General features: G+C 36.8%; 1 protein-coding gene across 1 annotated transcript in view; it reads left to right on the forward strand.

Annotated features, from left to right (window-relative positions):
- PPFIBP2 (PPFIB scaffold protein 2) overlaps positions 1–13,019 on the forward strand; it is an 89,298-nt gene that overhangs the window by 55,468 nt on the left and 20,811 nt on the right. Inside the window, exons 6-10 of the mRNA XM_075712022.1 lie at positions 2,267–2,449; positions 4,453–4,545; positions 7,058–7,166; positions 8,700–8,732; positions 10,440–10,501. Of these exons, the coding sequence (XP_075568137.1) occupies positions 2,267–2,449; positions 4,453–4,545; positions 7,058–7,166; positions 8,700–8,732; positions 10,440–10,501 (480 nt within the window). The remainder of the gene's footprint in view (positions 1–2,266; positions 2,450–4,452; positions 4,546–7,057; positions 7,167–8,699; positions 8,733–10,439; positions 10,502–13,019) is intronic.

The following is a 13,019-nucleotide window of genomic DNA, read 5'->3' on the forward strand; positions in this document are numbered from 1 at the left end:
GCAATTTCAAAGCAACTTGAGTCAGTGAGCCACTGACTCTCACTGGGGAGTTTGGTCTGTTGTCTCACCTGAATCAAATTCAAGATAGAAGCCTTTTCTGCCTTGAAACTATAAACAACTGTAAAGGCATGTATTGCAGCTGGAGCTTGTCTCTTTCTCCTCCGTAGGCCTCTTATCCTTCACTGGGGTAAGGATTTCTGCCATTTCTGTACTGTCAAGTTTGCCCTGAGGGAAGTCTGTGTGGACACAGAGTGTTTCCTATTCCCGTTTTTAATGTGAGGCAAAAGAGAAAAGAATTACAAGCAGCAGCAGAAGTGTTTCTGAACTCTCCCATGTTGCCACAACTGGAGCAGCTGTCAGTTTGTGCTTAAAAGTCTGTGCATCTTGTTTGAGCAGTGGTTCTTCAGAACCTTGTATGGGTTAACGGTGTTCTCTGTCAAAGACAAGCGCAGACTAAAACCTTGGTGCTTAAAAGAAAACAAGAGATGGATGTGTGTCCTGATGTTTCCAGTTTCCAGTTGGTACTGCTCAGTGAGATGTCTGATTGTGGAGATGATGGAAAAAAAGAAACAAAATCAAAGCGTGGAAGATGGAGAGAGTGTGGATAGTATCTAAACTGTACATACAGCTAGTCCTACGCGTGTTCTACTCTGCAGCGTTCTGATAAGAGAATGAATTAGCTAGGGGGATGTTCTCCTCACCATTGTCTCACTGTGTTGCTGTGAAGTGGCTAACGTAGCCACTGAACTTAGGAAGGATATGGTTTCACCTAGGGGAGCTGATGCTGAAGGAGGCCATCTTCTACCTGTGCAGCCCTGGCAAAACATGTCAGCCTATGAAGGCTGGATATTGCAGAGTTGGTATGCTGGGGCCCAGTACTCTTTCCAAACTTTTTGTTTGTTTACAGAACTAATCCTCATTTATGTGCATAAAAGGTTTATTGGATGAAAGGATAAGCATCGAATGTTGTGATCCTGACCAAGAGTAATATGTATACAGTGAAACATATGCAGCTGCTTTTCTGAATTTCAGTTTAAGCACAGTGCCCTAGAAAAATACTTAACTGATGTGAAACCCTTTTGCCTAACTGATACATATGCTTTTGAAAGGGAATCTTTGTGAATGTTTAAAGTTTTCTGTGGATGCCGATACAGTTTGAGATTGGTTGTGTTAAATATTTACCTGGTCAGAGTAGCATCCAGTCCTTGCAGCAGCTGTTCCCTAGCTTTGAGATTATTGATTCACCAGAGAGTTGAGATTACAGGAGGACTGTTGTGCATTGTAATGAGGAAAAAAAAAAAAAAATGATGCCATCTCATCTGTTTTTGTGTCTGCTAAAACTTTTTCACTCCTTTGGGAGATGGAGTAATCTCATCAAATTTATTCCACTTGAGAAGATTGAGAAATCACAAAACATATGTTGTTAATGTACATGAAAATCAAGAGAAAGGCACTCCAAACTTGTAATACCTGAGAAAATACCCAGCACTATTTAAGTGAAATGTTATATAGATTTTAATACTTGTCTTTGGTTTGCTTTCTGTAGCTGGATTTTTTTGTGTGTATCACTGATACACAGAATTCCAAGAAGCTGGCCAGCAAATCAGTGCACTTTAAAAGCCATTACTTTTTCTCCTGAGGTATCCTTTGATTCTCTTATGTATGTTGCTTAACTCTTTCTCCATGTCAAGATACTGCCTAGCTAGGAAGCTAGGTAATGGAGTTATTTTTCTGACCCATGCTAGACCTGGAAACAGAATCACTTTATTAGTAAATCCTGTGTATAAATTGTGAAAGAGTAGGTTATGGCCCCAACTGAGCACTTAGCAATTTCTTCCTAGTGGATGATTTGGCTGTGTAAATGAATGTAATCAAGTCCATTTCAGCAAAATTGTGCCTCTGAGCCAGCATATTAAAATATGTTCCAGTTTTTCCCGATATCTGACTTCATGTGACTGGATAAGTTTCCAAAAATGAGGGGCCAAATTTCTGATCTTCACATTAGGATCAGAATCATGAATTAGTCAGGAATATAGATTCTGTTCTATTTAAACTGTAGCTTTGTGCAATATTCCAGATTTATACCCATTCACACATACTTTATCAGAAGGGAAACACATCATCTGTTTTTTAGTTTGCCTTTTACGTGCTGCATGTATTTCTTTGTGCTGCAACTGTAGAAGTATCTTCTTTGCATCATTTTCTTTCTCACCTGTCTTTTTTTGTCTTTTTTTTTTCTTTTTTTCCTTTCTTCCTGTGTTTTCAGTCAGTAGTGAACCTGATCAGTGAGCTACAGGAGCAGATGTGTAGACTGCAGCTGGAAATTAATAGTAGAATCCAAGAAAGAAAGTCTCAAGATAGGAAATCAGACTTGACACCTAATGGTCCTCAATCTAGTGCAAGATCAGTGGCAGAGACTCTCAGCCAGAAGAATTGCTCTCAGTGTGATGTATGAGATGTATACCTTAGCCTGTGTATTGCTGCTTCTCTTCTCTTGTAGAAACTAAATTCTGCTAACCAGAGCTACGTCGTGAATTATTGGCATTAATCTTTTTGGCTTTCATTAGTAAAGAGTGAGGTGGTCATAAAAATTACCAAAAAACCCCACCCCAGATACCCCACCCCTGATTATTGGGACAAATTTGGTCACCATTGCTGTCTGTCTACTACAGCACAGATACCTGCAAGACCCAATCACCTCTTTCAGGGTTGTTTTTTATGATTTTCATTTTACTTGTAGGTCTGTAGTGCTGGTGTGGTGTGGGGTTATTTGATTTAGTTTGGGGGTTTTTTGCCTTAGTTGTGATTTGTCAGTTTGATATGCAGCATGCTGGCATGGTTTGGTAGTTTGCTAATTTTCCTCATGATAACGTCGCCCTAGCTGTGCATGATGGTGCACCCTAACCAGTCCACTGAACACAGATTATTAATTCCTGAATATCTTAAAAGCTTAACACGGGTATAAAATACAGTTTCAGGTAAGACGATCTGAAATGTATCCTTTCTTTTTCTAATGATAATGTTAAAGTGAATGAAGAGAGCTAGAATAAAAATAATCTGCTTGTACCTTTAAAATAGCAAATGAAACACATTTTTGTTTATTTCCTGACATTAGCAGTTACTAGAAAGGCGTTTTTGAGTTTACATTACAGATCCTAGTTGTATTTGGTCTAAACTATGTCACATGTCAAAACAAAAGCTACTTTGCATAAACTGCTTAAATTTCCTGAAGGTGGAATGATACTGGTATGCCTGAAAAAGTCTATTTTAGTATTTGCTTTTAAATCAGTTTGCTTTAGTTGCCACATCTCTTCGCTTAAAATTTGAATCCCCGGAAGTTATTTTATAAATAATCTGCTTACGTTGTGAGGGAGTTTTCCAGTAATTTTTCTCATAGGTTTATTTTACAAAAATCACTCATGTGGGCATGATGCCTATTTTGAAAATAGTGCTGTTGTTTCTGAGCTTGTCTCTGTTCAGAACTAATTAGTGGACTATTGGACTACAGTACAAGCTGCATATAATCTGAGAGTCAAATCTGGGAGTCATTCAAAATAAACATTAATTTAATCCATGATATTAGTATGGTTGCTTAATGTATATACTATACAGGATTTCAAAATTGAGTTACACTTCCAAATTTTTCCATTCCTTCATTTGACATTTGGTCTCATCAGAGCTCTCTCAGGGATTAAATAATGTTGTCCTTCAGAACAAACAATAAGATATAGTTCTATCAAAGAAAGGGAGAAGGGACGTTTAAGAGACAACTTTGTCAGAGGAATAGATGCAGAATGTTAGGAACCCTGCTTGGCTGCAGCTCTAGGCTGCAAAAACTCAGTTTGCAAAGTGGCAGACATCAATGCTGAAAGTAGCATATTTGTAGTCATATTTGACTGTGTGTGTATGGTATTAAATGCCTGTAACTTGCTAGATACTATTTAGTCTGAGTGTTGTTTTTTCTTGGTAAATAGCTTAAGCACCTGTTTGGGGAGAGGATTGTCACTTTAATTAAAGTTAATAATCTTTTAGCACTGTGTGTTTCTGCTTGCTTTGAGGTGGCTGGAAAAAAAAGAGAAACAAAAAACCCAAACCAAAACAACAAAAAAACCCCAACTCCCCCCAAAAACCCAATCGTTAATGTCATATGAGACTGCAGTTGTGGATTTTTTGGCTCATTTTCACCGAGACACACATGACTTCACCAGGCTCAGCTGCATTCCTTAATATGACTAAGAAATTTGCTCATAATTTCAGGTGGAGAGTTTGAGAAAGTATTCCTTATTTCTCAATTCAAAATAATTTTTTTCATCTTAGACTAGGTCACAGTTTTTAATGTGGTGGTTCAGTGTTCATTACTGTGTGGCTCATGCGTGATCTTTAATTCAGGTCTATGGAAAATTAATATCTACCAGAGTAATTATACTTTTAGCTGCTGTTCTTTCTTTGCAGGGTTTGCTACAGGAACTTAGACTCCTCAAAATTAAAGTGGAAGAACTGGAAAATGAAAGAAATCAATACGAGTGGAAACTAAAAGCAACTAAAGTAAGCAGAATACTTGGCATTTCCTAATGACAGACTTATTTCAGCTGGAAAGGGATATGCTCCACTTCTCATCAATATTTACTCTTCTTACAATTGCCTTGTGTCACAGGGCCTACTATAAAGTCAAGTTTTCTTCAACCATCTTCGGAATAAGTATTTTGTTTTAAAGTTTTTGTAGCTTCTTTTTGTGCCTTTTGCTCCCTCCCTGCAGTTTCCAGTCTTCTACCTTTTTGTAATGCTTATTTAAAAAAAAAAAAAGGGGGGGGCATTTTGACTTACAAAAGACCTGTTTTGAGGAAAGGCCTCTCTGAAGGTTTTCTCTCTTTTATTTGTGTAATGGTGACAAGCCTCTGTGGAATATGCTTTCCAGACTGAAGAGACGTGCAAAGTTGGCTGGGTGTTCACTTACTATGGAATTTATTTTAATAGACTTTAAGCCCAAAATACACCATTAGATCATATGCTTTGACTTTGTGTATATCAAAGTGCATAGCTGCCTTACTCTTCTGTTGACCTTAAATCCTGGAAAGCTCCTGGATCGTAATCTGGAGAAACTCACATTCGAAACATTTCATCATTTTTCCCAGTAATTAATTTTTCTAGTTGAACATTCTCATTGTTAAACAGTTGCACTTTATTTCTAGTTTAAATTTTTAGCCCTTTTCCACTAGATTAAAAAGCACCTTACTATTTTTCCCTGTTGAGGTACACTTTTGTGCTGTAATCACATCTCCTTTCATTTGTGTAGTACTATAATCCCTGTTCATACAAATGACTGACTTTTTTGAGTTGTGGTTGGATCTTGGAAAAACAGTCCAAACTATTAAACTGAGTTTTCTTTTTAATACTCGATAGTTTCATCCAGAAATGACAGATAGCTATTATTTGTATTAGCATTTCTTTCTTTTGAGAATTCTTAGATGAATATTGAAATGTTGCTATTGTGTCTTTTATCATATTAAGATAATAGCTCTTGTATCTATGAAAATGTTTTCTCTGACGTGGTGGAAATGAAGAGTCTTTGGGAAAATATTTTCTCAAGCACTGTGTGGCCAGCTGCCAAGACAGATAAAGATTATGGAAAGTGTAGGAGCAGAATGAAAGTAAGAAAGAAGAATCGTAAAACCCATTGAGTGAGAGAAGATACAGGACTAGAAAGGAAGAAATGTACAGGGAAGGAGAGAGGAAGAAGAAAAATAATTGTAGAGATGACAGGAATGAGATGTTAAATGAAAAGAGGGCATTTAAAAGAACTATGAGATCAGATAGACCAGGGGAGGCAAATCCAAATCTGGTATAATGAGGTCTGCAGCTTTTGTCTTCCTGTTGCTCTAGCTTCTTCGATGAGAAATTGGAATATTTCCATGGCTGGATATAAAAAGCCTATTAGTCACTGGGAAGTGTAGAAGCCCTTCAGAGATGCAACAAGGCAGATTCTTCTATTCCATTGGGAATTGCAGGCAGAGTGGTGATATTTTGCTGCCATCCAGCTGCTTGCTTCCTGGTGAAAATAAGTTTATGTATTAAGAGTAAATGAGTCCATGGTTTTCCCTGTTTGGATAATGTTGTTTAGCGTTTTGCTTTTCTTCCTGCTTTATTTTAGCATTTTGAGAAACTGGTCACATGAGTGATTTTTTTTTTTTTCCCCTTCTTCCCTCCCCCCCCCCCCCTTTAACTGCAAGGAGCTTTGGTATGCTTTTGCTGGGAGAAATGCAGAATATTGATATATAAAGTCTTTAAGGCTGCCAAAGAAAATCTGAATGAAGCTACTGACTTAGTAAAGTATACTGTTGACAGTTTTTCTCATAAATAGGAAAAAGAGATGAGAGTCACTGTATTTCAAACTGGACAGTCACAGAATTCTTTTCTCTCTGTATTGTTGAGGTCTTTAATGTGTGATATTCTATCCAAATCTACTGGCAGCACAAATTGCAGTAAGTGTAAGTGAACCACTGATATTTTCTTGCATATATGTGGTTGTCTTCCAAGCCATGCTTTGCTTCTAGCCTGTCACTGTAGTATCTGATATGAGGACGAACGGTTTTGTCGTGCTGCTGAGAAAAGGGCTCAACATTAATAGATTCTTAGTTATATTAGTAGGTAGTAACTAGGATAAAAAACCATACCTTTTTAAAAATGCTGTTACCTTTTAGTGGTCTTCATGCAAAACTGAGGAGTTGCCCTATGATAGTGACTATTATATGACCAGCACTGTAGCAGAGAGCTTTCCAGAGGTTTTTTTACCTATATAAATCCCTGAAAACTTTACCTTTCTGTAAGTCTCTTTTCTCTGAGAGAGAATTGTACTGGAAAAAGTGAGCGTCTGTAAAAGGAACAGGATAGTAACACCATGAAATATGTGAGGCTGTTACAGTGTTTATGAAATGTCCTGAATTGGGAACAGGACATCAGTCAAAGTAAAGTGTTATGCTTAGAAGCCTTCTAGTTCATGGGAAGGAATCGCAGAGAATCGGTGACGATGTTATTCTGAATTTGTTGTACTCTCTTTCAGGCTGAGATAGCCCAGCTTCAAGAGCAATTAGCTCTCAAAGATGCAGAAATAGAACGCTTACAAAGTCAGCTATCTAGGACCTCATCACATAGTGAAGTGGCAGAAAGAGGTAAGAGGAGGGGAATTAAAATTAAAAATCTAAACCCCTACTTTCACTTCACTTTGGTAGTAGCCTGGCTCAGTATTTCAAAGGAATACAAAGAGGTATAAGAATGGACTTATAGAATTTATTTTGGGAAGAAAAGTGGTGAAAATTTATTTTGTCATCTAGTAGAGGCCTGTAATGTGTGAAATTCTGTCGCAGTCTAGAGCCAGCACAAATGGCAGTAAGTATCCTAAGGGCATTGAAACTTTTTCTACTGGAGTTTTATTTATAATTTGAAAGAGTCATTGTAGTTCAGTGGGAATATATTTTCTGTGTATACCTTCAAAATTTCTTTGAAAAATCTTTGCAGTTTCCATTTTTTAAGAAAAAAAAATTGTCACAGTAGTAGCTAAGCATAATGTTTAAATGTCCAAACATTCTAAAACATAGTCATTGATTCACATCTTTCCTTTCTTCAGGACTGTATCTCATTTAGGCTCCCTCTCCCATGAAAGGCTGGACCAGATGGTCTTTCAAGGTCCCTTCCAGCCCGGGCTGTTCTATGATTCTATGATATTGCAGGTTTCTGTTTTAAATCTGCACTGTTGATACAGGTCAATGGCAAATAAAACAGTTTGTTTAGCCTTTGGTCTCAACCAGTCACGTCACAGTTCTCTGAAATACTGACTCTCTGGAGCTTCTGTCAATTGCTGGGCTGTGAGCAATATGATATTAGTGACCTTTTTCTTCTAGAACACTGACACTTATTCATGCAGGAATATTTGTGTGTAGTTGACCACAGTGCATCAGCTTAGCTGCACTAACTTTTTTTGTGGGTGTTAACTAACGCTTCCAAAGAGTGCCCTTGTTGAGATGTGACTTGTCATGTGCTGTGCTGCCTCTTTCTTGGGGCTTATCAAGAATCTCCTTACAGGAATTAATGCAGACGTGTCTTTTCTAGAAGACTCTGTATTTTGACTGTTCTTTATTCCAAATAAGTGACTTAACGTATACTTGGTGCTGATTTCACTCAGCTGCAGACCTTGTGCATGTAGAGAACTGCATGTCTAACTAGAAAATTAGTTTGTCTAACAGCAGCATTTTGTAGAGCAACTCTTATACTAATAGAATTTTGTATTTTCTATGAGATTCACAAATAATGTATGATATGTCAAGGGAAAGATAGTGGTATGACAATAAATCAAGAGCTCAGCAACTCTCAGCTTCTAGTAGTAGTTCCTGTTCATGCTGAAGATGGGTGAAACTGTCCTTGATTCCAGTGGGAGAAGAATCAAACCCTGGACAGGTTCTTTAGGCTACATTTAAGGAAACCACTTAAACTATATTTGAATGGAAACAGTATGCAGCAGTAATAATTCTTCTGCAAAAAAAATACTGATTTATCAGACTTTTAGGTGGTCTTCTCAAATAAAGTTGGAAAATAATATCAATGTACTTGTAGTATGCTAGAATGCATATTCTAATTAAATTGCAAAATTTATCTAATATGTGCTTTTTCTACATACTTTATTTGACTCTCATCATTTACCATCGTAGAGGAAGTTTATAGGAGAAGGCTAAAAGAAAAACGTAAGCCTTGCAATTCACTTTTGGCTTTTATCTCACTGTTCCTTTCACACAAATTATAACTCAAATGCATTCTGCAGGAATAATTCAATGTTTGTTTAGATTTGGCTGTCTAATTGTAATATATATGAGACATTGCTTTCATTGCTTGCAGCAAGCAGACAGCTAGCTACTTGCCCTGTTTAGTAAGATTTCACTTCAGAAAAAAAAAATCAAGACATTCACAAATTGGATAGTTGGACTTCAGAGGGACATTGTCAAGGTTAACAGAGCCAAAACTTAACCTTTACCTCTTTTTATTTGTACATATGTAAAACCCATATAATATCTGGAAAGATGGCTTTAATTGAAAGCCTCCTTCCTTGGAGGAGAAGGATTTGGGCTTTTTTTTAATCAGTGCACTAAATTAAAAAAAAAAAACAGCCTGAATAAAAATGTTTCCATACTTGATGTTGTTATAAATATTGTAAGCAAAGTTTGCTTTAATGTGCTTAGAAATACCTTGACACCAGTTCTTTTTGAAGTCTAATATTTATAAAGAGAAATTAGTAGGACTGTGATTTTTAATGGCTTTTTAAAAATCTTCCAATTGCTTGCCCACTGCTTGCTGGCTTGTTTTTGATTTGGCTGTGTCTGTGCATGTCTTGTGTTACTAAGTGTTCTCTTTTGCAAGAAAAATGTTTGCAAAGTTCATTTACTTGTTTTAAAACTTAATCATTACAAGGTGTGTATTTTTCAGAATGACTACGAGAATAACTAATTACAGTTTTTGCCAATGGTCTAGATATGAAATTGTATGTTCAACATTTAGTTGTAAAATGTTTTTTGTTTTAAAGATGCTCTTTAGGAGTATTTTCTTTCTTCTCTCTCACTTCATGCCTGCCACATCTGGTTTTCATAGTCTTTTGTGAAACAAGTTGGTCTGTGTTAATGTCAAAGCATGAATCCCTTGAGAGGCAGTTACAGCAGATAAACTATTTCAGGTTCTGTCTCCATCATCTAGACTTTATTTAGTATAGGCTGGTACTGCAGGACTTGCTAGGAACAGTGTGCAGAGAAGAAATGAAAGATTTGGTTCAGCAAAGTTAGGATGACAGCCTCATAAATTTTCAGAGAGTGTTTTAATTGTATAACATTCCTGAATAACCTCTATCTTGTAATACTAAATTGTGCGAGGCAATTCTGTATTAGCTCTTGATGTAGATTTTAACTCAGTTATTCGTACTGAAATGTTTTAAGAAGAAAAATTTACAAATTTTCATCATTTCAAACTAGGTTTTGTTTGAAAAATTTTTCATTTCCAAGTTTCATGAATGTCCTTGAACTAAACTGGTGAACATTTTTCCCAGATGGAATATAATTAATTTTCAATCATCCTTAAATTTCCTTAAATGTATAACAGAAAATGCACTCTCATCTTTTGCAAAATAAGCTTTGATGTTTCTTTTTTTTTAATTACTTGACTTTTAGAGTATAAAATAATATTATGTAGTCTTTTATAAGCAAAACCAGCATGTTTGTGTTGTGTGATGCTTTTAATAGTTCAGCTTTTGAAAAGCTTAAAGTTAAATGTAGTTTTAAGAGGCATTTGCCATGCCACTGACATGGTTTTGGTTACTTGTAAGAAATAGGGAGAGTATCACAAAACATATTGTTTACACTAAATATAGCAAGTGTATTGTCCATATAACACTTTAAAAACATTTCTAGATCAAGAAGTTCAACGGTTGAAGATAGGAATGGAATCATTATTGGCTGCAAATGAAGAAAAGGTGAGAAAATAATCCTTGTTCTACATAGTAAGAGTGAAATGATGGTTTTGAATCTCTATAATGATCTGAATAACTTGCTTTCTGTAAGTGTGGTATTGCCCTGAGTTTTGGATTCTCACATGAGATTGTGACAGAAGGTTGATTTTTAAATAGAAATTGTGGCTGACCATGCTAACCTGGCTGCAGAACTTGGGAAGCTCATTAGATTCCAGAGGGGAGTAGAAAGCCAAGGCTGTAATGAGCAGAATCTCCTGGTTTCTGCTATCGAACAGATCACTACAGTTTGGTCACCTCTGGCAGCTCTTCATCTTCCAGTCTAATCTGAAGTGCATTGATATCCCCAGTTTAGAATGCGATATTGAAAGAAAGTCAAAGTGGTCTTCAAATCAGACTCAAATTTTGGAAGAAAGGGACGAGGATTCAAAAGACAAGGGTTTGTTTGTTTTTGGTTTTTTTTTTTTTAAAAAAAGAGGAGTACTAAAGGAGAGGAGGAGTGAAATTAAACTAATTTAAATGGTAAATATGTTTTTTGTCTCTTACACCTGTATGCTGTTTGCCTGTCAATCGGACAATTCAAGTTTGGGGTTTAGGGCTGTCTTGGAGGATGTTAAATCTCCACTTTCAGGTGCCATTGACTTACTATATAAATTGTTCCTTATTTTTGGAGGGGGTGGGCAGGGTTGAGGGCGATTAACTCTTGAGGAAATTGTAATCCTTGTTTCATGATGATAAACCAGGCCATAGGATTTTCCTTTATGGTGACACACTCGTATACAATCAAATAGACAGTAATATACATCCCTAAAAACTTCCTTTAGGAAGTGGGGAATCTGGACAGGGCAGTGTTAATTCTGGAGAACAGTAATGTGACTCATAACAACATTTAGTTCTTAAAAAAAAATCAAAAAGCCAAAATTTACATCTGGAAAATAAGACGTGGCATGATCGCTTGCAAAATTATTCCAAGTCTGCATAAGATTTTTGCATTTGAAGGGAACACAAAATATCGTCGCTTATGTCCTAATATCTGGATATACACATAGAAAAAGGAGGGTTATTTCTTTGGAAGCTGTAGTGTTTAAACTAGTGGACTGATGGTTGACCCACAGCTTCTTAAATGTTTAATGGAGAACTGTTAACTTCAATAATATTGCAAAATTAAAACACTGTTCCTGAGGGAAAATAGCTCTAAATAGCTTTTGGGATAACTCTATATGTTCCTGGTGTCATTTAGGACAGAAAGCAGCACTCAAGTTGCTAGCAAGTGATGCACATATTTCTCTTTTAAAAAACTGGTTCTTTTTTAAAAAATTTTCTATGAAGAAGAACCTATTGCTTCTGTCCATAGTTGGGATAACTGGGTATCTAGTTTAGGCCTCTTTTGTCTTGTCTATACTTGCTGAGGCGTGAAGGGAGGATCAGCATCATCTACCATTCTGTAATGTGGTAAAGGTCTGGTTTCTGCGCAGTTACTCCTGCAGCTCAGTTGGTATCTGCTGTAACTGTAATGAAGCATATGTGTACTGGCGCAGATTTTAATTGAAATATCTCTGACACTGACCTAGCTATGGCACTGCAGCAGCTCACTATCAGCTAATCAATTAAATACTTGCTAACTTCCCTGGAAGGTGGGGTTTTTTCCAGTGCCCACTTCTCTTCTCTGGATTTCCTGACACCTGCTTGTGAAAACTAGCTCTTTTATTACTGGCTTGGGTTTGTATTTGGTGCTCTGTAGTCACAGCACTGGGCAAGATTATTGCACAGGAATAGTTTAGAACTGGGGTCAGAGAAACAGGACAAATTATGAGAGTTCAAATTGCCCAATTGCACGCGTAGTGACTGATAGCAAGAATTTATTTGACCAGCCAGGTTAGCTCAGTTGGTTAGAACATGGTGCTAATAACACCAAGTTCACAGGTTCAATCCCTGCTTACTGCAGGGGGGTTGGGCTTGATGATGTCTCAAGGTCCCTTCCAACCCAAAGCATTCTATGATTCTATGATTATCATTGGGGACACAATATCATATAGAGAAATGACAGATCCAATCACATAATGATTACTACCCATCACTATGTTGCATCTTTGCAAAAGGCAAGCACCCTCCCTGAATACATAAATAAAGATGCTTTCCATACGTAATAGGAAAGTGTTAGGTATTGGAGAAAGAGTGGAGTTGGATAATGCATCAGCCATTCATGAGACCTCATTTCTTTGGTTCTGTACGGTTTTGACTGCCTAAGTTCAGAAAGGTGTGTTCAAAACTGGAATAAGTGTAGAGGTCGGAATGCAGAACATATCCTACAAAAAGGATTAAAGAATATGACTAGATTGTTAAACTATACAAAACGTAAACGTGATTTACTTTACGATTAGAGGTACAATGCTAGCAAAAAAACAAACACTGCCCACTTCAGGCAGTTGAGGTTCAACTCCAGAATATTCCTTTGACTCTTAGAAGTGAAAGTAGATTTCCAGATTATGCTTCTGTAAATAACTAATTTACTAGTAATGTCAAA

The sequence above is a fragment of the Pelecanus crispus genome, chromosome 6, assembly GCF_030463565.1.
Source record: "Pelecanus crispus isolate bPelCri1 chromosome 6, bPelCri1.pri, whole genome shotgun sequence".
Taxonomy (NCBI): Eukaryota; Metazoa; Chordata; class Aves; order Pelecaniformes; family Pelecanidae; genus Pelecanus; species Pelecanus crispus.